The following is a 24,149-nucleotide window of genomic DNA, read 5'->3' on the forward strand; positions in this document are numbered from 1 at the left end:
ACCCCCACCAGCCCTGGGGGTAGCCACAGCCCCCACCCTAACACTCAAATCCTCTCCCAGGCACAAAGCAAACAGCAAGATTAAGTCCATTAAAGGAGGCACGTGGTGTAATCCCCAGGCGCATCTGCCTGGCTCAGGCTGGGGATGCCTGGCAGGGGCTCCTGCGGGTCCAAGCGGATCCCAACCAGTGATTCACACCTCCTGGACCAGCAAGCCTCTGCCCCTCCAGGCTAATGTCACCCCCTTCCCATACTGCTTCACAGGGTTGGCTTCTGCAGAGAGCTTAGGAGCAGAGAGAGGTGTCACCAAGGAGGTGACTCCATGGCACACGAGCCACCAAGCACAGCCAGGGTGGGCTGCAGGTACTGCTGATTGCCCTGACCGTCTTTTTAAGATGCTTCAACTACCACTGAGGCCGAGGAGCAGAGATGGGGCAAAGGGGATAACTAGAAGAGTGATGCCTTAGGCAGTGCTTGGAAGTCCTGAATGCATCCCCCTCATCCCTTGGCCATGACTCACCAGAGACACGCTGCCCCAGGGCTCAGGCTGGACTGCAGCCCCCTGCCCTCCCCACAGCACCCCTGCCTCTTCCTCCTTCTCTGCACATCCTCTCCATGGCTGCCCTGGTCCCCAGCAGCAACGCCAAAGGTGCAAAATTGAGAGCTGGAGGAGCCTTGGCTGCTGCTTCCCTCCTAGGCATGACCTCACCAACCCACCCCTGCCCACACATCACACACAGATAATCCCTCAGTCACTCAGATGCTTTAGAGAGAAGCAAACCATAAAGCATGAAACATTTAAGGTGATAAGACTGAAGCCACTTACCAGCCTGAGGAGGGGGAAGGAGCAGGCAGACCTAGGGGTTTGGAGCACTAAAACCACCCTGGACTATGGTGGTGGAGAAGGAGCAACAGCAGCATCAACCCTGCTTTCAGAGGGGCTGCTCCCCCCACACTGTGCTATATATCAATTACTTAATCACAGACTGAGGGATCCCAATCAGCTCCTAATTACCCCGCCAAAGCAGGCCTGCTCCTTGTAGCTGCTGATGAAGCCGATTGTGCTGATGGGAGGGCTGCCCCTCATCCTGTTCCCCCCCCAGCCCAACTGATGGGGGTTGGCAGCTGGCTCTGCTGCCTGCTGTCACCCTGTCACCCACAGACCTGTGGGACCATGGGCAGGAACCCGGGTGTCCCAGCACACAGAGGCTGGGAAGCACCTATGGGTCCCTCGTGGCTAATGCTATGTGCTGATGGTGTGTGCCACAGCATCGGTGCTCTGGCTGGGATCCCACCGGTGATGCAGGCTGGCTCAGCTTGGAACACATTGGCTCGATTCCATCCCCACCATGGCAACGCGTCCCCACCGGAGCAGTCCAGGAGCTGTCCCTGTCCCTCAGAGCAAGAGGGACACAAGCGATAAGGCTCCTCTTGCAAGAGCAGGCACTGGGGCTTTGCTGGACCACGAGCCCACGTGGGCAGATGGGATGGCTCCGGAAGGGCACCAGATCCCAGAATCATTGGCCAGAAGAACCATCGGAAGCAGCAGGAGCCACACACAGGCGCTGCACGTGCCCCAAGAACCACCAGCCCCCCTCACAGCGCTGCTGAGATGTCTTCTCATACATGAGCTACGCTTTCTTGCTGTGTGCGTGAGGTCTGTTTGTATTTAATTATCAAACTGCAAAGTATTTACATCAACTTTTGGGTTTCAGAGCATCTCCACCCACCACCACCCACAAAGCTGGGCCTTTTTATAGGGGATTTTTTCCAAAATTTTATTATTATCCAAAAAAAAAAAAAAAAAAAAAGCTAAATATTTTACGTAGACACCAAAAAAAGGGGGGGGGGGAGAGGGGAGCTGGGGAGAGAGACACAGACCCACATGTTCTCTGCATAGTCGGTTGGAGATCTTACAAAACACTGCTTAAAAAATTGCTGTCGGCAGAGGAGGGTAACTTGTAGGACATTACTGACCCCAGGAAGACAAAGAGCATCCTCACTTTGGGGCTCCCCTCTGGAGTTCATTGGCTTAAAAAAAGAAGTGGCAAACAACGGTGATGGAGCTCCGTCCCTGGAGCCTCTGGGTCTTGCTGGCTGCAGCGGCGAGTCCGGAGACGCTGGGTCCCACAGAAGCATGGATGGGCACACGGACAGGCAGACACACAGCCCCAGCCTCGCACCGCAGGGCTCCTCCAGGGTCACTCTGCTGTCTTCAGCCCCAGCACATCTCCTTCGTCAGAGCTTGCCAAAAGCCATGGGGAATCAAACCAGCCCAGGGTGCTCCTTGCGCCACGGCTGCGCTCCTGCTCTGCCGCTTGCTGGGAAGAGCCAGAGAACGAAACCACCGGGTTCAGCCTGCTCCCATCCTGCTGCGTGTGTGCAAGACCCCGTACGTGCTGCAGACAACCAAAGGCCAAACTGAACATGTGCGTTTGCCTTCTCTCCCCCCAGCTTTTGGGTCAAATCTGGCTTCCGCACGTTGGTTTTAAGGGGTTTCTCCCGGTGCTGGGGATTTTGTGTCGCTCAGGCAGAGCTATGGCACAGCCACCCCTTGGGACGGGGCTTCTCTGGCAGCGCTGATGGGGATGCAGCAGCCGCCTGTCTCAGGGATGCAAACATGGGAAGACCCAGAACATCTTGGAGGGTCCCTGCCCAAACGCAGGCACAGCAAATCTGTGAGGAAGCGTGGGGAGAAAAGGCTCTAAGTCCCCAGATGATTAAAAACCAACAATCCATTAAACCAGTCACTGTTCTCCAAGCCAGCAGGATCTCTCCATCCTGCTGCAGTCTGTTCAAGCCGATTTTGAGGGTTTTACTCATTAAAAAGGAGCCACCAACCAACCCAACGAGCACTTGGTTCATAAATAAGCGGCCGGCGAGCTGTGGGAGCAGTGGCGTGCCTGGGCCCTGCTCTGGTGCGAGTTTGGGAGGTGGTTTTGGTCACTCCCATGCTCATGCTCAGCTTCCACCTGGCTTTCATGGGACACTGGCACTGCAGCAAGGGCTGGAGAAAGATGGTTTGGGATTTGCTGCCTGCAAGGAGGCTGTGCTGGGGGGGAAACCCCATCCCACAAGTAATGGGGTGGCAAAGAAAGCCCAAGGACCAAGAGGTAGGTAAAGCTGCTGGCTTCCCTTCCTGGGTCCTTCACACCGGTGTGTGCTATCACCTCGCCCAGTCCCCATCCCACCCCTGGTGCAGGAGAGCATCCAAACAGCCCCCAGCTTGTTTCTGAGCCAGGAGGCCCAGGACCCAAGAGGTGATGGAGCAAAGCCTCGTGAGCCACCATGGCAAAGGGTTTCCAGCTGGGAGCAGCCACAGGAGAGGGGAAGAAGCAACACATGCAACGAAGTCAATGTCTGGGAGGGTGCAGGGACCGCTTGGGGGCTATGTACAAGCAGGTGCTGGACAGAAGAGCGCAGGGGCTGGTGGCACCCCACTGGGGTTCAGCCCCATGGGATGGGGGGGGGGGCAAAACTGAGCCTGGCGAGCCACCCACCACCGAAACAGGGCTGAGGCCCTTGGGAACAAGCAGGGGGGAGAAGAGGATGCAAATGGCGCAGCACAGCGTTCCCCAGGACTCTCCTCCAGGATGGCAGCCCATGGCTGCGGATGCTCCCACTGCATGGGGACTGCAGCCCGGTGGTTGAGATGTGAGGGGTAGAGGGAAGGCAGCTAAAAACATACGGGGTGGACAAAAGCATCTGTGAAAGATGAGTATTTCCCCAAAACACTCACACACCCTGAAGAGCCACACGTGCCACGCACCCAGCCTGTGGTGGCACCGGCTTTGGTGGCAGGGCCAGCCCAGAGGATGCTGCTGGTGGCAGAGCTGGGGAGGGCGGCGGGGGGGGGGGCTGTGGTGAACTTCCCAGGGGCGGCTGGAAGACCAGGAATGCTCAGTGGGATAAAGTGCCGCCAGGGTGACAGGGCTGGGCGAGGGCTCTGCTGGCAACCCCCAGTGCTGCTCCCATGTGAAACAGACAGGTCCCTTGGGGGAACAGATGCAGCTGGAAGATGTGAACGTGCACCCGGGTGCTCCCGTGGGATGGTTCTGGTCACCGGCGCCATGAGCAGCCACATGTCGTACTCCCAGTGCCAGAGAGATGCCCGAGGAACAGGGGTCATCAGTGTTCTGCTGCCACCCACACCAGTGCATCACCCCATCCAAACAAGGTTGTGCCTTCCCCATGGTGAAACGCCCCTGCCAGCGCTCCCAGGAGAACCAGAGCCAAGGACGGGGGTGCTGGGATGGGTGAAGGGCAGGGAGATTTGTGCTGATTTAAAAAGGGAGTGCAGGAGATCGGGGCCATGTGTCCGAGGTGGGGTGATGCTGTCCCACAGTTCCCCCAGGCTCACCCCAGAGCTGCTGGGGAGGGACAAGGTCTCCCAGAAGCCAAGTTTCTCATCAAGAGATGCTCCGCTCGCCCTCCGAGCCGGCTCTGCCGGCACCCACAGGCTCCTCTTGCCAGCGGGACGGCACCGCTTCGTTAAACACGGGCCAGAAGTCTTAATGAGCGATGGGGACACCCAGAACCTCTCCTGGCCGCATCCGGACACGATGCCCCATCCCGCCTCAGGGCTGCTCCACAAAAATCCAGCCCCCGGCACCCCATAGCGAGGATGGCAGCGTCCCTGGTGCCAGGAGGAGCCCCGGGTCTATAGGTTCTCGCCAGGCTGGTACTGGGGCTCTGTCGAGGTGAAGTAGTCCTCCAGGAAAGCCTGCAGGTACTCGAAGGTGGGTCGCTCCTCCGGGTCCTTCCGCCAGCACTGGCACATGAGGTCATGCAGGGACTCGGGGCACTCGGGCGGGCAGGGCATGCGGTACCCCCGCTCTACCTGGTCCAGCACCTCCCGGTTCACCATCCCTGCGTGCGGCCAGAGGAGACAGGGCATTGATTAGAGCCAGGCCACATCCTGCACCTCACCTTTCCCAGAAGACATCATGCTGGGATGAGCCTTATGGGAAAACCCTGGTGATCCCCCAGCCCAAGAGCGCTTGTCCCTGCCAGTCCATCACCTTGCTTGGGGATTGCAGTGGGACACGGTGGCTGTGACCCTGCTCACCCAGCCCCAGCAGAGCAGGATGTGACCTGGGCAGGAGCAGCTTACCCCAGAGCCCACCATCCCTGCCCAAAGTGCAGGGGAAACTTTGCACCAGTTTGCTCCTCTGCAAAGATGGCCCTGGGACCACTGAGTGCTGGGGGCAAGCACTGGGGCACTGCAATGGGGATGGGGCTTCCACTGGCAGCTACCAGCTCTCACCTGGGTATGGCACTCTGCCCTTGGTCGTCAGCTCAGTCAAGAGGATGCCAAAGGACCAGACATCTGACTTGATGGTAAACCTGCCATACAGAGCAGCTTCGGGGGCTGTCCACTTGATGGGGAACTTGGCACCTGCAGGAGAGGCAGGGTGAGGGGCTGCAACCAGGGCCTTGTGTTGTGTCAAGATGCAACACACAGCCCTGGGGAGCAGAGACCAGTGCTGGTGCTGGTTCCCCCCGGGAGCACCGGGCACACACCTTGCCGAGCAGTGTACTCGTTGTCCTCGATGAGCCGGGCCAAGCCGAAGTCGGCCACTTTGCACACCAGGTTCTCCCCCACGAGGATGTTGGCTGCCCGCAGGTCCCGGTGGACATAGTTCATCCTCTCCACGTAGGCCATGCCGGATGCGATCTGTGGGGACCAACACATGGGGCACCAAGGCTGGTGGGGTGACACAAGGATCCCTGGGGAGCACCCAGCACTGCTGAGGGGAGCAGCTCTCCAGCAAGACCCCTCCTCGGGTGTGGGAACAACTGCTTGCCCAACAAAACCCACATGGATACAGGTCTGCAGCAACAGGAACAGGCAAATGATGGTCCCTGCCTGCAGCCTGGCTCTGGGCTGAGCACCCATTGGGGATGGTGGAAACCACCGCAGGGAGGCTGCAGAGAACCTCACCACCCGACAGGGCACAGCCCCAGCAGCCCAGCGAGGTGCTCGGGCAGCCACTGCCTTTGGAAGAGGATGCAGGAGGCCTGGGGATGCACAAACCCACCTGAGCTGCCATATCCACGAGCTGGGGCAGCCGCAGGTACTTGCCCATCTCACCCTTCAGGAAGTCCAGGAGGCTCCCTGTGAGGAAGACCACAGTCACAGCAGTGCAGAGGAGCGCAGGACCTCAGCCTCCCTCAGCATCCCTCCTGCGCTCACCCTTGCTCATGTACTCAGTGACAATGTAAATGGGCTCCTCTGAAACCACGGCGTAGAGCTGAACCAGCTTCTCATGCCGGAGCTTCTTCATGACCTGGGCTTCCTGCAGGAAGGCCTCCGGGGACATGGTGCCGGGCTTCAGAGTCTTGATCGCCACCCGGGTGGTGCCATTCCAGGTCCCTGTGCACAGGACACGCTGCTCAGGACACGTGTATGGGGCAGGAGGCCCATCCCTCGCCTGCTCCCTCACCCCACTGCAGGCTCTGGGCACTTGGGGAGAGGATGCGGGCAGTGACACGGGGACAGGGGGGTGGGAATGGTCCTTACCCATCCACACCTCTCCAAAGCAGCCCTGTCCCAGCTTGACCTCCAGCCGCAGCGATTCCCGGGGGATTTCCCAGGCATCCTTGGCGAGGCCTTGGGTCTGGGGCTTGGAAGTGGGGCAGACATTGGTGAGACGATGGCACAAGCCGTCGGCGTGTTCTAGCACAGGAGGGGACAACGCCAGGGTGACACTTAGGCATTTAGGCACATGACATCTTTACCCCACATCTTCCCTGTGAAGCACCGCAAAGACCCCATACCCAAACCCTCACCCTCTCCCCTAAAACCCAACCAGCTTTTCACCAGCATCCCCCCTCAACTGGTTTGGGGTCCCCCAACCCCATGCTGGCTTCCCAGCAGCACCTATCTTGCACTGAGGGCAGGCACAGCACCAGGGCATCCCCCAGACCCCATGGGGACCCCAAGTGACTACCCACTGGAGTAATAGGCCACGAGCTGCTGCAGGCTGTTGAACTGGGTGCGGGAGGTGATGTAGAAGCCACCACTGTCCAGCTTGCGGATCTTGTAGTGCTTCACATTGAGCCCCTTGGCGTTGTCGAAGTCGGAGACAGAGAGGCAATAGGCACCTGCGGGCAGGATGGAGGGGCTGGGGAGGATGCACCACAGATGGGTGCCCCCCATGGGGTCCCACCCAGGGGGTGGGTGCAGGGGGGTAGGACTGGGCGTGCAGGCTGCTGCTTCCCCCCGAAAGCAGAGGATGGGGAGCAGCTCCTCATGCCAGGGAGGGGGTGTCTGGCACACAGCCTGGTTATAGCCACACCATGTAACCACAACCGCCCCCAGCCAGGCTGGCACAGAGATGAGGGTCTCCTGGAGACCCCCGCTGCAGAAGGAGGTGGCTGTGGGGTCAGTCATTTGGGCACAGGTGATGCCCACTGCTCCCCCAGCATCCTCATCAGCCATGCTAACAAGAGGCATCATCCCTTCCAGCCCCCCCCAGGTCCCTCTCCCCGGTGCACAGCACCACGGATGCTTCCTCCCCAAGAAATACTGCTCCTGGCTGGGACCCACTCCCAGAGGAGCCAGCACACAGGGATGGAGCATGTCCCCCATGCTGGAACCAAGCAAGAGACCCCACTGGGTTCTGGGGGCCCAGCAGGAGGGTGAGCAGCTCCCATGGCACAGGGATGAACATGGCCCTGACAGCAATGAGGGGACACAGAAGCAGGGGACAGGACCAGGCTGGGGGCAGCTGCTGACCCACAACGCCAACATCTCAGAGGGGAGCCAAGCGCCCGAGGGACCCAACTCCCTCCTCCACAAATCCCACCACAGGCATCACTGTGGCAGCTTGTCCCTCCTCTGGCCACAGGAGAGCAACACTGCACTCCACAAGTAACGGAAAGGAAGATTTATGTGCTGCTTGAATGAGCTGTTTCCACCAGGATAAACTAAACAGTGGCAAGCTTAAGGCATCAAAACAGAAAGGAACATCAAGGAGCTTTTCCCAAAGGTGCCTTTTGGAGGCAAACTAAACCACATCTGTAGGTAAGAAACAGCATCCTCAGGCAGCCGACCCATGAAGATCACAACTTGCACTTTTGGGGAACAGAAAACAGCGACAAAGAATCATTAGATTTGAAAGAAGGACCCAAAGATTCAGCAGTACCTCTGCCTGGCTGCCCAGGAAGCACATACCTAAGATTTTGCCACTGGGGACTAGGAAAAACCAAACCCACCTCCTTGGGGGTGTAAAAAAAACACCTCCCAAACCCCAAAATCAAACAAACACCACCAAACCCACTAAAGAACAGGAAAAAGAGCATCCTGCCTGCTGGTCCTGTCCACAAGGTTCAACTCTTTCCTCCTTCTCCCTCTCCGTGCACTTCAGACCTGGGGCTATGCAGTGGCCGAGGGGACCGGGGGCTCTGTGTGGTGCCCCACTGGTGCGGAGAGGGGCTCCCCGGGCTGGTCCTCCCCATCCCCGCTCACCTTTCGTGGTCTCGCTCTCCCGCACCAGGAAGGTCCCTCGGGGGTTTTCGGGGTTCAGCAGCAGCCGCTCGGACTCGCGGCGCGTGATCTTCCCAAAGTACCACCTGCGAGAGCGAGGCAATGGCTCAGCCCCAGCATCCTGCCTGCCCATCGCCTCCCCACCGCACATTGCAGAGACCACAGGCTGTGTATCTGGGCTCGGGCTATGGGTACCGTGGTGTACCACGGGGGTACCGTACTGGGGTGCACCATGCCCACACACAGCATCAACCAAGGAACAGCCTGCACCGCACAGCATGGAACGCCTGAACTCCAAAAGCCTCCCCAAAGGAGGGGCTCCAAGGACCCCTGAAGCCCTCGAGCTCTTGTTGGGGGGGACAGCATGCTGCTGCCTGGGGGTGGGTGAGGGTGCTGAGGCGCTGGCACAGGGTGCCCAGAGAAGCTGTGGCTGCCCCATCCCTGGCAGTGTTCAAGGCCAGGTTGGACACAGGGGCTTGGAGCAAGCTGCTCTAGTGGAAGGTGTCCCTGCCCGTGGCAGGGGTTGGAACTGGATGAGCTTCAAGGTCCCTTCCAACTCAAACCAGTCTGTGATCCTATGACATAGGTGTCACCTGCTCTGGGACTTACATCCCCTGCCTGCTCTCCCTGTGTGACAGTCACCTCTGTGCCCAGCCTGATCTGCACAGGCAGCATCCTCACACATAGATGGGTGTCCATGCAGAAGACTAAAAACCAGACCGAAAGCATAACAGGTCCACCATGGCCCCTGCCATGCCACTGCTCATCCCTCCACGGCACAAGCTCACCGCACCTCTCTGCTATGGGTCTTAAAGAAAGGCTGGAAAACATTTAAGGGGTTTGCAAATTCAAAGCAGGCAAAAATAACACGAAGGAAGAACCCAGGAGAGGGGCAGGGGGAGGAGGAGCACTCAGGGTGCGTTTGCTATCCCTTGTCTTTAAACTGTCTAAAAGATGGCAATTACTCTTCAGCCTGGATGGAGTCTGAGGGCGCGACATAGTTACTGGGGATGTAGCCCGTCTGTCCTGTAGTGAGGGAATGAGCCAGCCACCAGTCACCTTCCCTGCAAGAGAACCAAAACACACTCAGTGTGAAGCCAGGAGCCACCCTGGCCAGCCCCGCAGCCCCCAGACCCTGGCCAGGAAAGCTCCTCCTGCCAGACCCTGCCTGTGGCTCCATGTGGACAAGCTCTTGGTATCAAGGCAACCCATCCACATATGGGATGCTTTAAACATAAATTGGGCAGTCAGAGCCAAAATACCTCTGGAGCCACCTGAATGCCAACAGGGTCTGGCTGGAGGTTGAGAAGCATTGGGGATCCAAGGCAGCACCAGGCAAGGGGAGGAAGGGGCAATGGGGAAAAGCAACAGAATGATGGCAGTAGTTAAAAAAAGCACCAGGAAACCCCAAGTTTGTTAAACACAGGCTGCAGAAAAGCAAGAGATGGGGCAGAGGTTTGGGCAGGCGGGTGAGACCCATCCTGCAGTGATGCCCAGTGCGGATGCAGTGAGCTCCATCCAGCTTGGGTGCCACTGGGACAGGCCCCCTGCATGGCTGCAGCCCCTGACCACGAGATGCATTTGCACAGCCATGAGTGCAGCTCACACAGAGCCAGGCACTCCACTGTGCTTGTCCTGAGCACAGCTCTGCCCTGCAGGAGCCCCTCTGCCATCCCCAGCACCTGGGGCTGACCCATCACCGGCCCCAAGCATGTCCCCAGGAGCTGGCAGGGTGCGGGAGCCTCCTCACTGCTCTGCCCTCCTCACTGCAGGTTCCTGCACAGGACAGGGCAGGAAAGGACAACAAATAAAGAACAACAGGACAGCAGGAGGTGGCTTCCCCTTCCCCACAGCCAGCAGAGCTTCCTCCCACCACCTGCATCTGCTCACCCTTCAAAGACAGAGTCAATTTATCCTGACCAGGAGGGAGATGAGGCTACGGGAAAACTGCGTTCATGGGAACAGCACCACAAGGATGCAAGAACTTGGCAGGACGACGTCCACAAACACTCCACAGAAAAGCCTTCACAACCTCTATCACCACTAGAACACTCAGCAGATCCCACATCCAGACCTGTCCCCGGCCCCTGCAGATGTGTAAACCTCCATCCTTGCTCCAGACACACCAGCAGCTTGTGACTTTTGCTCGTCCCAGCTAAACCAGTGATGCTTTGGAGTGGATGGGAGAAGCTGGACACAGCCCCCAGCTCCCTGTGATGGTGTCAAGGGAGGGAAAGCGAGGACCCTCTGGGCATCATCTCCTACCCAGAGACTTGGGCTCTGCAGCCATCTGGGAGCCCACCCCCAGCCTTGCAGTAGCCCCAGGTGGTGTTTTAGCTTCTTCCAGCCCCAGCACATCTCACTCAGGTAGTTTGGGCTCCCCAGCCAGAGCTGCTGCCCAGCCACCTTTCCTGAGGTGGCTCCAAAGGGGACAGGAGGCTGCCTGCGCTCCTTTCCCATGGGACCGGAGAAAACAGCTTTTGCCTTGTGGCTTTATTCCAGCTCGGACTGCAGGGCTGCAGGCTGGGAATGCAGCAAACACAAACGATTCCAAAAATGTCTCAGCGGGGGAAAAAAAATAAATCATCATCATCATCATCATCAAAACAAAGCATTTCAACAATTCCCTGCACAATCTTACCCAAAATACCCCACCACATCCCTGCTGACTGCCAGCTGGCTGGGAGGAGACCTCCTTCCATTGGAAATAGTACCATGAGAGTCTTTCTGCCCTGGGGGGGTGTATGTATTCAGCCCATCCAGGAGGCTGAGGGAGGGTCACTGCAGACAGCCTGAGCTCTGCTGGATTGCTGCAGTGACACAGAGGCTTCTCCCCTTCCTGTACCCAACCCCAGCCCTCTCAGAGCATCCAAAACCTGCAGCCTCCCTGCAAAGTTGCTGGTGGCCAGTCACAGCCATGGGCTCCTGCAGCCCTTCCCAGGCTGACCCCAAGCACTCTCCAACACCCCCAGGGCACCCACTGTGCCCTGCCCATGGAGCCCAGAGGAAGGGGACATCCATCCCACGCCTGCCTTTTGCTGTCCCCAAAGCACAGCAGCTGGAGCAGCTCCCGGACCATCCCCAGGCACTCAGTGAGAAGAGACATTTACCCCTCTGAGCACTGCAGCAACTGCACAGCTTCCTGCACTGCCTCTCTGCCTGCAGACATCCCATCCGCACAGCCATAGCAGACACCAGGAAGGTCAGCAACCAGATCTGCACTTCCACTGATGGGCTGCATTGCCAAAGAGAGCCCTTTTGCTCCCCAGAGCCCATTACACCCCGACCCTTCCCTCTGACCGAGCCTTTGACAAACAGTAGCAGAGAAACAAGAAGGATGGAAACCCTGTAAGTGGTATAAAGCATAAAGAAAAAACACTCCTAAATGGGCCCAATCTGGACCCCCAATGGTCAGAGCTCACTTTGTAACAGCCCAAACCAGAACCCAAGCCTGGGGCTAACACACTGCTGAGGCTGTGAAAGCAAGACACACCAAACCCCCCAAATCTAGGCTTTTCTTGAAGCGTTGAAGCCCTGCACATCCTGGACTTCATGGATTAAATGAATTACCATTAATAAACAGCATTGGAACAAGGAGAACAAGGATCAGACTGAAAACATGTTTGTGCAACACTGCCCAGCCATTGCAGCAGAAATATCACCCCCGGGATGTTCCCTCATCTTTCCACCCTTTGACCGTGCAGAGCTGTTTTGGGTGCCCAGGTTGGGAGGAAGCAGTGGAGGGGCCAGCAGGAGCTGCAGACCCCACAGACCTGACACTGGCTCCTCCTGCCAGGCTCCAGACTGTGTATGCCATGTGTTAGGACTGAGCACACATGGGTTTAATACAGGATCAGGTTTGGAGCATCTTCCAGCCCTGCTCTACGAAGCAAGTGATGGGTGTGCTGTTACAACCAGGATGGGGAGCAAACAAGCAGGAGCCAGATCTCTAAAGAAGTGCTTGAGTCCCCTGAGCCACTCACAAAAAATCAAAGTAACATTTAAAAATGCAAAAATAAAAGCAAAAAAGGCCAGGAAGGAGCAGAGAGCCAACTGGAAAGGGACTGCAGGGGGGTGCCAGGCACAGACAAGGAAAGCAGGCTGGGTTCAGAGCTCCTGGACACAGTGCTGGATAGAGCAGAGCCCTGGCACAGGAAGGGGCTCCCTGCTCTGTCCCACAAAACCATTGGGCAACCATCTCCTCCCAGCCCCGCTCCTCCCAGCCTTGCCCTATGGGCAGCAGAAGGGCTTTTGGCATTTAAGATTGCTAACAATAATAATAGTAATAATCTGCAATACACACCTGACATCCACTTTTCTCCTAAACGACAGCATGGCACAGAGGAGAGAAAAGAGTCAAGAGAGAGGCTGAGATCAGAGACACCGTGCAAGCACAGGGGAAGGCACCCACAAAGCTGAGAGTGTCCAAGCAAAGGAGAGGGAGCTGAGTGCTGCTGGGGACAGGGGACCCATGGGGACACGGCTCTGCATTGGAAGGCACGGACTGGCCAGCAAGCAGAGGAGGTGGCTTGGTGACAAGGCTGCAAGGCAACAGTGACCAGCAGCAGGGCTGGGAGGACGTGGGAGCAGGTGAACGATTGCCTCCAGCACCGGTGTCCTCGGCCAAGTCACTGCGGCCGTGCGAGTTTTGGCATATCCCTCTTTGAGCACCCATCTCTGGGGAGGGCTGGGGCCAGGCTCGGGGCTCCGCAGGAGGGAGGACGGTGGCAGCTCATCCACGCGGGCTCGGCTGCAGGGACAGGGACACTCACGTGTTGTTGACGATCTGCAGGCGCTCTCCCTTCTTGAAGGACAAATCCGTTTCGGTCCGGGACTCGTAGTCGTAGAGGGCCACGAAGGTGGTGACTCCACCTGCGACACAGAGCACTCAGTCACCGGACCCTCCTCTCCCACCAGCCAGTAAGACACAGACCTGCTCCCCCTCCTGCCCTAAAGCAGGAGACCCCATCATCACGAGAAGAACCTGGAACCAAACCCACAAAGACCCAACCGAGCCCCCCCAACACCGTGCCCAGCCCACACCAACCCGCCAGCGCCCCGGCACGCTGCGGCGACGTGACCGTGTCGGAGGTGTTGAAACCTCCAAAGAGCTTGGACTCGGCAGCCATGGTCCCGAAGGAGCGGCTGGGGGTGCGATGGGCATCGGGAGCAGCCGCCTTGCTGGGGGTCTGTGAAGCTGGGTAGCCCCCATGGTGGGTGTTGTCGGTGGGCTCCAGGCTGCGCCGGCGCTGGCTGGGGTCTTTGGGCTTGCTCTTGCTGCTCCCCATGGTCCCAGGCTGGAGGAGACAGACACACAGAAGACTATTATTATTGTTATTATTATTATTATTATTGTTATTATTATCATTATTATTACTAAGAAGTTGCTTCCCAGGACTTGTGTGACAGACACTTGCCCACTAGGAAACAAAACGACCTCTGGAGTCTGTTCAAGCACCAGCTGCCAGGCAGTCTGGCCATCCTGCCCTTGCCCTGGGATAGCGTCGCTCCTCATTAACACCAAGCCACCTCCTGCATGGCCACAGCAGCCAGGAAAACACAGGGAGCGGAGAGGGAAGCATGCTTAGCTGTGGGAGTAGGGAGGGAGGATGCTGAGTGTGGAGCATGGACTGGTGCTTGGGAGCATGGTTGCTCCAGGGCCAGGCACCGCCATGGGATGCAACTCAGCATCCCATACAGCCACCCTTCCTCCTACACAAGGACTTGTACCAGGGCACGGACAGGAGAAGACAAAACCTGGGCAAATATTCATGAGTTTGGATAACTCCAACTTGCAGATATTTGGAGAACCCATAGCTGCATCACTCTGCTTGCTCAGGATGGGGATTTAAATGCTGAGGATGGCCCTGTGAAGTCCAAACCGCAAAGCAAATAAAATACATAAAGATAAAAGTTGAAATCAGGAGCAGTTTCAGGCAGTTAGCAGCTGGGATCTTGTCTTTATATATAGACATGCCTTCTTTTCCACTCAAGATCATGCTCTATAAATACCTTCAAGGTAACGATATAAATGAAGGAAGGGAATTATTTGCAGTCTCCAAAGATAGCAGGATACCCAGCAGTGTCCTGAAGCTATGGAAGGAAATATTTACGCTACATCACGCATGGCAGGAGGGAAAAGGGAGGTGGAGACAACCAAGGAGGAAAATATCTTCGATAAGAACAAACAAGCAGAGAAGGAATGGAGGAGGCAGCCGCTGCCCGCGGGGTGCAGACCTGGATGCAGCCACCCGTGAGGCTTTGCCAAGGGCTCAGCCTCACCCAACAGATGGCTTTTCTAAGCCAGCTTTTGACAGAGGCTTGGGCTGAGCCCCCATGAGTGGGGCCGGGGCCACGGGGCAGCTCCAGCAGCCTCCACAGCCCCAGCAGCGGTGGGGTAAAGCCCTCCAGTTCCTGCCATGGGGAAGCTTAGGGGTGCCAGGCACAAGGTCTGCTCCCCTCCCAGCTCCCCTCCCCATGGTGAGGGCTTTGCCTGGCAATATATCCCAAAGAACCCAACTTCCATGTGCTATTTTCCAGCTCCCAAATTGCACAGGGGGCCAGCAGCATTCCCTGTCCCACTCCCACCCAGGTTTGCTTCACCTGCAACCACGCTGGTAGTTGGGATCAGACCTTGCCAGGGTTTGGGAATCAGAACAAAGTGATTTTTGGGGCTGGGTATGGCTACAGCAGACACTCCAACAGGGAGCGGAGCCGTTCTTCCTCTTATGCACGCAGGCAACAAGGAGGGAGGGACCAATGCCTCTATCTGCCATGGGACATGGCCCACGCATATCTGTGCTGGGCTCTGGGGACCTCAGAGCAAAGGGAAGGTCAATCATAAGCTTTATGCTTGCAAATCGTCACTGCTGGCAATCCAGAGACAGATCCTGTGGCAAAGAGGAAGAGTCCATCCCATAAATAAACACGCTTTTAAAAGCCTGGTGCAGAAGATGCTAAAGCAGAACTGCAGGAGGAAAGCAGGACCTCAGAAACAAGGAGAAAAAGCCCCCATTGGTAAGGAAAGCGATCTCACCATGGGATCCTCCCCATCCCTTTGCTCACCTCCACCCTGGGCTCCGGTACCTGCTGGTGCTCCCGGGATGCACAGGGAGGAAAGAGGGACACGGCTCGGCTGTGACCGTGCAGCTTGTGACTGCCCACGCGACCGTGAGCAAAGGGCAGAGCTGCTCAGAGTTTCCCCTGGAAGCAGCACTTCCCCAGGCAGGAAAACACCCAGCCCGGGCAGCGGATTTAGCAGCACTGTGGGGCCACGAGCATCCCCTGAGTGCAGCCCGCGGGGCTGCCAGCCTAGGCCAGCAACTGATTTACCAGCATCATGAGACAAATCAAGAGTATAAAATAGTCATTATAAGAGATTAGCCGGGAGCAGAGCACAGGAAAGGGAGAGTGGATCCCCCAGGCACTTCCCCAATGTCCCCAAAGCAAGGGGGGGTCCTCCCTACACACCCATTAGCCTGCAGGCATAGAACATGCATCCTTCAGGCATGTCCTGATCAGGGAATCACAGCCAGTGAGTTCATTCCTCCTTGCACAGTGGCTTTGGGGAGGGAGAGATCTCCATACACAACACAAGCTCCCAGCTTGTGCCTGGGTGCTGATCACCCTTTGCAAGGGCTTTGCTGGGTCCATGATGGTCACCAAATCCAGCCCTTGGGGCTTTGGCTGCAGGAGGCTAAGATGGGAGATGAGGAGGAGGCACAAGCCTCTGGGGAAGAGGCTACACAGCAGCGATCCCTGCTCTGAGCTCTCCTGCTCCTAAACACCTGCATGCACTTGCTTCAGTATGGCTACTGCACAATGTAGGCTGGCAACCCCACAACGTGCCCAGTGGCACTGGCAGCCTCGTACTGTCCCCTCTCCGAGTCCCAGGGAACTCAGCCAGTGTGACCATGTAGCTTTAGCCCTGCGGCTTCCCCGGGGAGAACATTCCCAGCCTTCACCCAGGGAAGAGTGGGGGTCCCAGAAAGCCCCTGCAGCCCCCACATCGCTGCGCTGGCAGCCGGCAAGGAAAGGGTGCAAATTCGTCCTGGAGGACTCAGGGATTGTGCAAGAGTCTGGCAGAGGAGTTATCAAAGACAGCAGGAATGTGCTCTGCAGTCAGATCCCCGGGGGGGGGGGTGCACCAGGGAGAGACCCCTCTGCCTTCAGCAGAGCTGGCAATGAGACCCCCAGAGCCAAGGGGCAGAGAAGGAAGTGAACGAACCCATTGCCTGGTGTGGCAGCTCCCATCACACCCCAGCAGCATCGCTAGGAGCTGTGGGACTGCAAAAGATACCGACCACCAGCGGCTCCACTGTATTTACGTCTAATGTAGGGTATTTGTACGTGTAACAGGCTGCAGGCACGCTCAGAGCCGCCTGCACCAGAGCCAGGGCAGCCCAGCCGATGCCTGGTGGGGTATTTCCCTGCCCCAGTGCTTTTCACAGCCAACAGTGCTGGGACGGGGGCCTCAGCATCGCTCCCATTCCGGCCGCTGCCTCGGCTTTCAGCAGGGCTTCCCCTCGCAAGGCTTGTGTGGAGACAGGCTGGAGCTCAGCCAGCATTCCCGGTGCTCGCCTCTGACTGATGCGAGGCGGCGGAGGGAGCAGCGTTCCTGCGGCGGGGATTAGCACTCCGGGCACGTCGCAGCCTGCAGGAACTCCCCTGCCTTCCGCTCCGGGGGTCAGCGCCAGCGGCAAAGCACAAACCACCGCGGTGCTGAGTTGTGAGGCCTCAGCTCTGTCCCCCACGCCGGGGGGAGCTCCGAGGGATGGGAAGGACGAAGGGAGGGTTGCGCCACCCAGCACCCGAAGGGACTGCTGCAGGGCACCCCAGACCGGAGCCCCCCGCAGAGGGTGGGGAGGGTTTCCCTTGTCCTAGGTGGGCTCACTCGGCAAAGCAGCCCGGTCCCCCCCTTCCCGGGCCGTCGGAGGTGTCTTACCAGCGCTTCCCGGCTACAGCCTCGCCGCGGGGTGGGGAGGGGCCGCCGGCAAAGTCAGCTCAGCTCCCGCTGCAGCCTGCGAGACAGAGGGGACGTCAGCGCCGTCAGCGCCCGCAGCACCCGCAGCGCCCGCCGCCCTCTCCCCCCCGCGCCACGGTCTGGCGCCCAGGGCTCCCGCTGCCTTCCTCCTCCTCCTCCTCCTCCTCCTCCGTCCCTCCAGCGCGGGGCCGGCAGCTCCACCAGCGCGCTCTGATCTCTCATGTGTGAAGAGGGGACAATTCTCTGCTCCACTTCATCAAACCCACCCGCGGATGGGAGAGGAGGCGGATGGAGCCGCCCCGAGTGATGCCCTGGGGTGAGAGGGGAGCGCAAGGCACTCCTGGCCCACCCAGGGGTTTTCGGGGGGCGAAGCGAAGCCGGTTCCCCTGGACACACCAGCATTCCCAGTCCTGGCTCTCCGGACAGCCGGGACCGGTGGCAGAGAGGGTCGGTCACCAACTGGGGACCTTGTCCCCAGGGATGAGAGTCACCTTCTCCATCGCCAAGAACACACACAGATGCTACAGCAGGAACCATGCAGCTCAAGCCCTGACTCAGCCAGAAAAGCACGTTTGAACCAATTTTGTCAAAAAGGACAGTTTTGTGCCACAAAAGTGCATAATGTGGGGACACTCCGCAGCAGCAGTGGCTTGGGGCAGAGATTCAGGTAGAAAGCAAAGCAGGGATGTGCCAGGGTAGTCACTCATCTGGCTCTGCCATCCCCTCCCAGCCCCCAGATCCTGCAGGAACTGCCCTTCTCCCTGCTATTCTACCAACAGCAAGATCTCTCCAGCCAGCTCTGCAAAACCCAGTGCTGGACAGAGACTTCAGTCTGCCTGGCACAAGGGGATCCAGCCCCTGTGGCACCCCCAGCTTCATATCCCAGAGCAGCATCCCACAGGCTCCTGTCCTGGCTGGAGCCCAGGTTTCACATCTCACCCAGGAGGAACATCCCAGACGGATGGGGACAGGGCAGGCAGGTTTTTGCTGCCCTGCCATCTAACCGTGCTGGGAGCAAGCCTGGAAGCAAGAGCAGCAGCAGCCTCCTGCCTTCACACAAGAGGGCCATCAACCTTGAAGGCATAGCAAGGGGAAGGCTCATACAGAGACAGCACCAAAGGAGGAGCTGCTGCCCCCCCCCAGCACCGACAGCTGCCATCACTGCCTTCTCTGCCCCAGCCCAACCTGCTCAGCCTGTGCATTACCCAGAGCACAGCACACAGCCCCACAGCACACTGTTATAATGCTGCAAACACTGTGGAGTGATGGTGGAAACCACCAAGCAAACCTCCGTGGGGTCAGCACCATGCCAGGCAGCCCCCTCATCGCTCTCGCTGGGTGGGTGCTTGGGGTAGTGGCTGTCACACAGAGGATGTGCCACACCACAGGTTTATTTTGATGCGCTCCCCCTGCCCCCTGCTAATAAGTTTTGTCACTATTTTTGGTGCATTTGATTAGGATAATGAGCAGCAGCTGATTGACAGCTCTGTAAGACTTTGTATGGTTTGTAATCTGTACTTGACTAATATTCAGTGGCAATAATTGCACAGCAGGGTGGGAGGTGGGGGGGAAGCTGCAGTCTCAACTCTGGGCTGCAGCACATACAAATAAGGCTGTGCTGCGTACACACGTGGTGCCCGTGTCCCTGTCACCCCTGGCCGCTGTGCCACTGGGCTCCCAAGCCCATGTTTAGATAAAAGAGGACCAAAAAAAAGCCACCAGGCAAACCCAAATGTGCCACATATTGGGGTGGTGGGTGCAAGGTCCTCCGAAGGGAAAGGGACAGGTCCCAGCATGACTGCAGGGTGGATGGATGCACTTGGCGCTGAATGGGAGCATGAGGGATGCAAGTGCAGACACGGTATTTAGTGGCTGAAAGTGGCAGAGCAGCCTGCCAGCCCTGCCATCCCCACCTCTGCTGCTGCCTTTTGCACCCAGAGCCTTCCAGGCCCCCCATTCCCATGGGATGAGCTGCAGCCAGAGGGTGGGGTGCCAGGGGCTGAGCCCAGGGCAGAGACTGCAGCAAGCAGAGAGCTGCACTGAGAGGCCACCACCGCCCTCCCGTCTCCAAAGCAATTAAAAATGAAGCTCACTTGGCTGCACAACTCAGCTCTGATCAGACCACGGCACACGAGACAGCGGCATCCCCGCCAGGCGCTGACCTGCCCAGCATCCCCGCTCCTCCGGCACCCGTGTCCCCAAAGCTTGTACCCCCCCCATTAACTGCAAGTAGGGATGCAGGAAAAGGGTCGATCCTCTGCCCTACCTCCCCACAGAGATGCTCTCGCAAAGGCACAGCGAGGGGAACCGAATGCTCTCCAGCAAGCCCTGCTCTGGCTGCTCCCCACTGCGCCTGGATCGGATCGCTCCAGGATACTGGCCATGGTAACGCCAGGCTGATAGCGGGGCTGGCGGCGGAGGAGGAAGCGATCTTATCTTCTTTTCAAAGACACTAACAAAAGACACTGATTGGGAGCAGACACAACACAGCAGTGCGGCTTCTGCGAGACAGGAGCAGAAACCTTGGGAAAGGCTGCGGCAGGCTGGGGCCCAACACCAGACACGGAGCCTTGGGGAGGGAGATGTCTCCGGTAAAACAGGCTCCGTCCTTGGGGCTGCAAAGAAACCGGTGGGTGCCGAGCAGGGGTGCTGGGGGAGAGGTGAGTGAGGGGCTGGGGGCACCAGTGTTCACCAGCTGCTGGTGGGAGCCGAGGCTTGCAAAGGCCCAGCGAGATTAATAACATGAACTGTCTCGCACCAGACTGAAAAATGAAGCATGCAGGATGGCAGCGAGACAAAGCAGCCTCGCAGCACCCAGCCCACAGGCACTGGCGATGGGAAGGAGCAGAGAGCGGCAATCCCCATCCTACCCTGACACACTCCATGTCCCTGTGCACACAACCTACCCCCTCCCAGCAGGAGCCGTGTCCAGCCAGGGCACATCCATGCAGGACAAACAGAAGCCATCTACAAGGTGTGCCTTTAACAGCAGAGATGTGGGGCTAGAAGCAGGCAGCCGAGCGCCAAAAGGCACTTCGCTGTCCCCTGTGTCCCCCAGCACAGGCAGCACAAGGTGGCAGTGATGCCCCCGCACCCAGACAGCAGGTCAGCACCACGCCAGGGGTGGTGGATTGCCACCATAACCACAGTGAGGTGGTCCCGGAACAGCCAACACCATCCTGTCCCCATCCTCACATCACCCCCTGCTCCCTCCCCACATTTTGGTAGGAGATACAGCCCCAGACACGCTCATGCAGCGGCTTCACCCTTGGTCCCAGAAAATGCTACTGAAGTCTTGCCTTTTCCCATGGCAAACATCACGGCCGGGGCACCGGCTCAGCCACACGAATACAGCAGGTCACTGTGTCCCCCATGGAAAAAGCAATTCCTGTCCCATGCTCTTGGGCTTTTCTTGAAGGGAAACACAGAAGCACATCTCTACCAGCCCCACTGCAGTGGGGCACCACTGCGCCACCTGAGTCCCAGGTGCTGGTGGGGAAGGGGGAGCTGCTCCCCCAGCCCCATAAACCAGGGTTTGACACTGCAGATCCTCTCCCTGCCCAGCTGCCACAGCAAGGGCACGCCTGGATCGTGCCTCCAGCCCTCTTCCTCCACAGGGACACTCATTTCTCACCTGACTCTTAAAACAGAAGGAGAGATGCAGAGATGCTCAATTCATCTCTCAGCTTCAATTCAGGAACTGGGAAAGCTGCAGGCAGGTGCCCCCACTCTGCCCAATGACTGCATGTCAAAGGCACCTGGGTTAAGGCATCCCAGCTCATGGAAAACTCTCCCAGAGGAAAGGAATTGCTGGTGGAGGACGGCAGCACGGCTGCTGCATGGGGCCCAGTGACTCTCCCCACACATGTAAGTCCCAGCCCCTCCCACTGACCCTGTCAACTCCCGTTAAATTTAAAACCAGCTTAATTAAAGCTCCACAGCCCAAGTAGCTGGGGCCATTGGGTCACGAGAGGGGAAAGTATAATTAAGTCAACCATCCAAATTCACCCCCTTAAGCACGGGGGAGAGTCACGGTCAGGAGCGATGCAAAATGCCTCTGAAAAGACACGTCAAAACAGGGAGCTTAAGAGACCAAATCAAACCCCCGAGAAGCACAAGAGCAGGTTCTGGATGTTCATCTGGCCAACAAACTGGGAACCACCAAACACAAACCAAGCTGTTTTCTCCCCCAGGGGATGGGAGGAGGGAAGGTGGCCATTGCCCTGTCACATCCCCATCGCTGTGCTGCAGCACCTGGGGACCAACAGGGCTACAGCTTCAATCTCCTGGCCTGTGGACGCAGGCAGCCTGGGCTGAGCCACCACAAGGCTCACCCGCAGCCCTGGCATTGCACGCAGAGCTGTGCTGTGGGGCTTACCTTACTGCATAGGGAGCAGTGGGCAGCCCCATCGCCCCTTCCCACCCCTGTGCAGCAACAAAGCCACCCCAAAAATCAGGGTTCCCACAGCTCTGCCAGCCCTGAGCCTGGATCCAACAGAGACCCCCATGTTCAGATAGAAAGTGTTTGGGGTCAGGGAGGAAATAAAAGCGAAGGGTCCTGGAGCCCCCACTGTCCCCTGTTATCCATGCAGGAGCTTTGGGGCAGGCAGAGAACAAACACACAGGTCCTGCAAGCCCAGCCTGAGTGTGCTGCTTGCACACAGGGAGGAAAGGGAAGCACCTCGCTTCCCAGCCAGCGTGCATCCTCCATCCCTTTCTGCACTGCAAGGGCATCCTGCCAGTTAGAGATGGGGAAATAAAAGCTCTCTCACCAGGAGGGTGGTCCAGCACAGGACCAGGGCTGGAGAGCTGGTGGGATCTCAAAGCTGTCCAGGTGCTGGTCAGCCTGACCTCGCTGGTGCTGCTCCGGGTCAGAGCAGGGATGCCTGCAAGTGCCTCCCAGCCTGACTCAGCCTGCACTTCCAGCATTCCCACCAGGACACCAGCCAAAGCCAGGAATTGCCCAACCAGCTCCAGCAAGCGCTTTCCAAAGGCACACAAAGCCTTTGGCCTGGGTTAACCTGAAGCCGGCTTCTCCCAGACAGGTGATGAGGGCACTGCTCTCCTCCTGCCAAGTCCAGAAGGAAACGAAAGGAAATGCTTCCAAGGGCAGGAGTGCCTGCGGGGCCGGGAAGCATCAACGCTGAGTAGGGAAGCACCAGCATCAAGCCAGGCCAGCAGCAGATGCTGGAGCTCCTGCCCACCAGGAGCCATGGGGCGATGCTTGCCCAGAACAGCCTCTAGCTCAGCACTGGGGGTTCAGAACCCCTCAAAATGTGCCTTTTTAACACAAGCCCCACCATGAGCTCCCACTGCCCACCATCTAATCCTACAGGTTCCCCCAGCCCCATCACATAAACACTGTTCCCATCCTCCTCCAGGTGAAGAGGGACCAGCCCTGCTGGAAGGGGTGACAGGGATGCAGTGACACAAGCTGGCCTGAGGAGGAGGAGGAAGGAGGAGGGAGGAGGATTTCTGTTCCCATTTCTGCAGCAGCTCCTGTGGCTTCAGGAAATGGAGTTTGCTTCTGCTTTCTGGAAGGGGACATCTGCTCAAGGTGCTCTCTGGGGATGGGCACAGCGCAGCACCCAGCTCCTGGGGAAGGGGCAGTGGCGGGCTGATGGGACTCATGGGTGGCTCAGATCCAGCCAAAACACCACTGCCACCGCACCCAACAGCACCGCAGCAATTTCACCCCCGGGGTGAGGATGGCAGTGCAGGCAAGGTGCAAATCCGCAGGGCAGGGGGAGGAAGGGGGCAAGGAACAGGCAGGAGGCAGAAAAGCTCCGGATCTGAGCAAGTTCCAACCTCCCGTGGCCACGCTGGCGTCACTGCTGAAACATTTCCACCTTCAGAGAAACCAGCCCATCCAGTCCAGCCAGGAGAGGAGCTCCCCCGGCCCCCCGGGATGGAGCCGCAGCCACACCAGCCCTACAAAGGGGTCCTGCTGGACCCCCGTGGCTGGGAACCTCCCATCAACCCTCCTGATGTGGAACGGGAACTGAAACACTCGCTGGTAAAAAAAGGGACAATGCAGGGGTGGTATTGGCACCCTCAACACAAACCCTGAGCATGGCGCTGGGCATCGCCCCGCTCCTGGCTGGGAGCCACAGGAACTTAGCAGGACACGTGCCGGGGTTCACTGCAACGGGAGGGTCTGAAGGAGAACCCAAGCAGAAGCCGAGGATCCTCCATCACCGCTTTCCAACACTTCCCATTTTGCAGACCCCTGAACAGTGTCAAATAAGCAGGATCCCACGCAGCAAATTTATGCCAATTATTGGCCTGTTTTCCTTGGCTACTCTGGGGCACCTGCCTGACACAAGCCACGTGCTCCAGAGAACGGCGGGGCCACCAGCCCGAAGTCACACATGCTATGGGGACAGTGGGTAGCTGTGGGTCAAGGCTGGGTGATCAGGATCAGCCTCCAGCAATGCACCTCCGCAGCCATGGTGAGACCTGGAGCAGCTCCTGCTGCAGTGGGCACAGCCCAGGACCGCGGCTCTGGTCTCAGCATCACCAGACCCCACGTTAAGGCATGCCCGGAATGCCTGGACTCCACAGAGCCCCAAGAGATGCTGGTCCCCATACGTGCCACTCCCATCTGCACCACCAAAACAAAGCAACTCACTCAGGATGCGTCAGAGCAAGCAAGCGGGGGGGGGTCTTGGGGGGC

General features: G+C 58.3%; 1 protein-coding gene across 4 annotated transcripts in view; it reads right to left on the bottom strand.

Annotated features, from left to right (window-relative positions):
* Nucleotides 1-1,636: 1,636 nt before the first annotated feature.
* Nucleotides 1,637-24,149, bottom strand: part of SRC (SRC proto-oncogene, non-receptor tyrosine kinase) — a 28,498-nt gene continuing 5,985 nt past the window's right edge. Inside the window, exons 1-14 of one of the 4 annotated variants that reach the window (XM_062642303.1) lie at nucleotides 19,740-19,846; nucleotides 17,435-17,510; nucleotides 13,538-13,787; nucleotides 13,263-13,362; nucleotides 12,794-12,811; nucleotides 9,456-9,554; nucleotides 8,473-8,576; nucleotides 6,957-7,106; nucleotides 6,523-6,678; nucleotides 6,196-6,375; nucleotides 6,041-6,117; nucleotides 5,523-5,676; nucleotides 5,266-5,397; nucleotides 1,637-4,868 (exon numbers count right to left, since the gene is read on the bottom strand). In XM_062642303.1, the coding sequence (XP_062498287.1) occupies nucleotides 4,660-4,868; nucleotides 5,266-5,397; nucleotides 5,523-5,676; nucleotides 6,041-6,117; nucleotides 6,196-6,375; nucleotides 6,523-6,678; nucleotides 6,957-7,106; nucleotides 8,473-8,576; nucleotides 9,456-9,554; nucleotides 12,794-12,811; nucleotides 13,263-13,362; nucleotides 13,538-13,778 (1,620 nt within the window). In that variant the 5' untranslated portion in view covers nucleotides 13,779-13,787; nucleotides 17,435-17,510; nucleotides 19,740-19,846 and the 3' untranslated portion in view covers nucleotides 1,637-4,659. Of the gene's footprint in view, nucleotides 4,869-5,265; nucleotides 5,398-5,522; nucleotides 5,677-6,040; nucleotides 6,118-6,195; nucleotides 6,376-6,522; nucleotides 6,679-6,956; nucleotides 7,107-8,472; nucleotides 8,577-9,455; nucleotides 9,555-12,793; nucleotides 12,812-13,262; nucleotides 13,363-13,537; nucleotides 13,788-17,434; nucleotides 17,511-19,739; nucleotides 19,847-24,149 lie in introns of those variants that run through there. The other 3 variants (XM_062642302.1, XM_062642305.1, XM_062642304.1) reach the window with 3 other exon arrangements.

This window comes from Pezoporus occidentalis, unplaced genomic scaffold (assembly GCF_034315485.1).
Source record: "Pezoporus occidentalis ecotype Australia unplaced genomic scaffold, CSIRO_AGI_Poc_V1 ctg70, whole genome shotgun sequence".
NCBI lineage: Eukaryota > Metazoa > Chordata > Aves > Psittaciformes > Psittacidae > Pezoporus > Pezoporus occidentalis.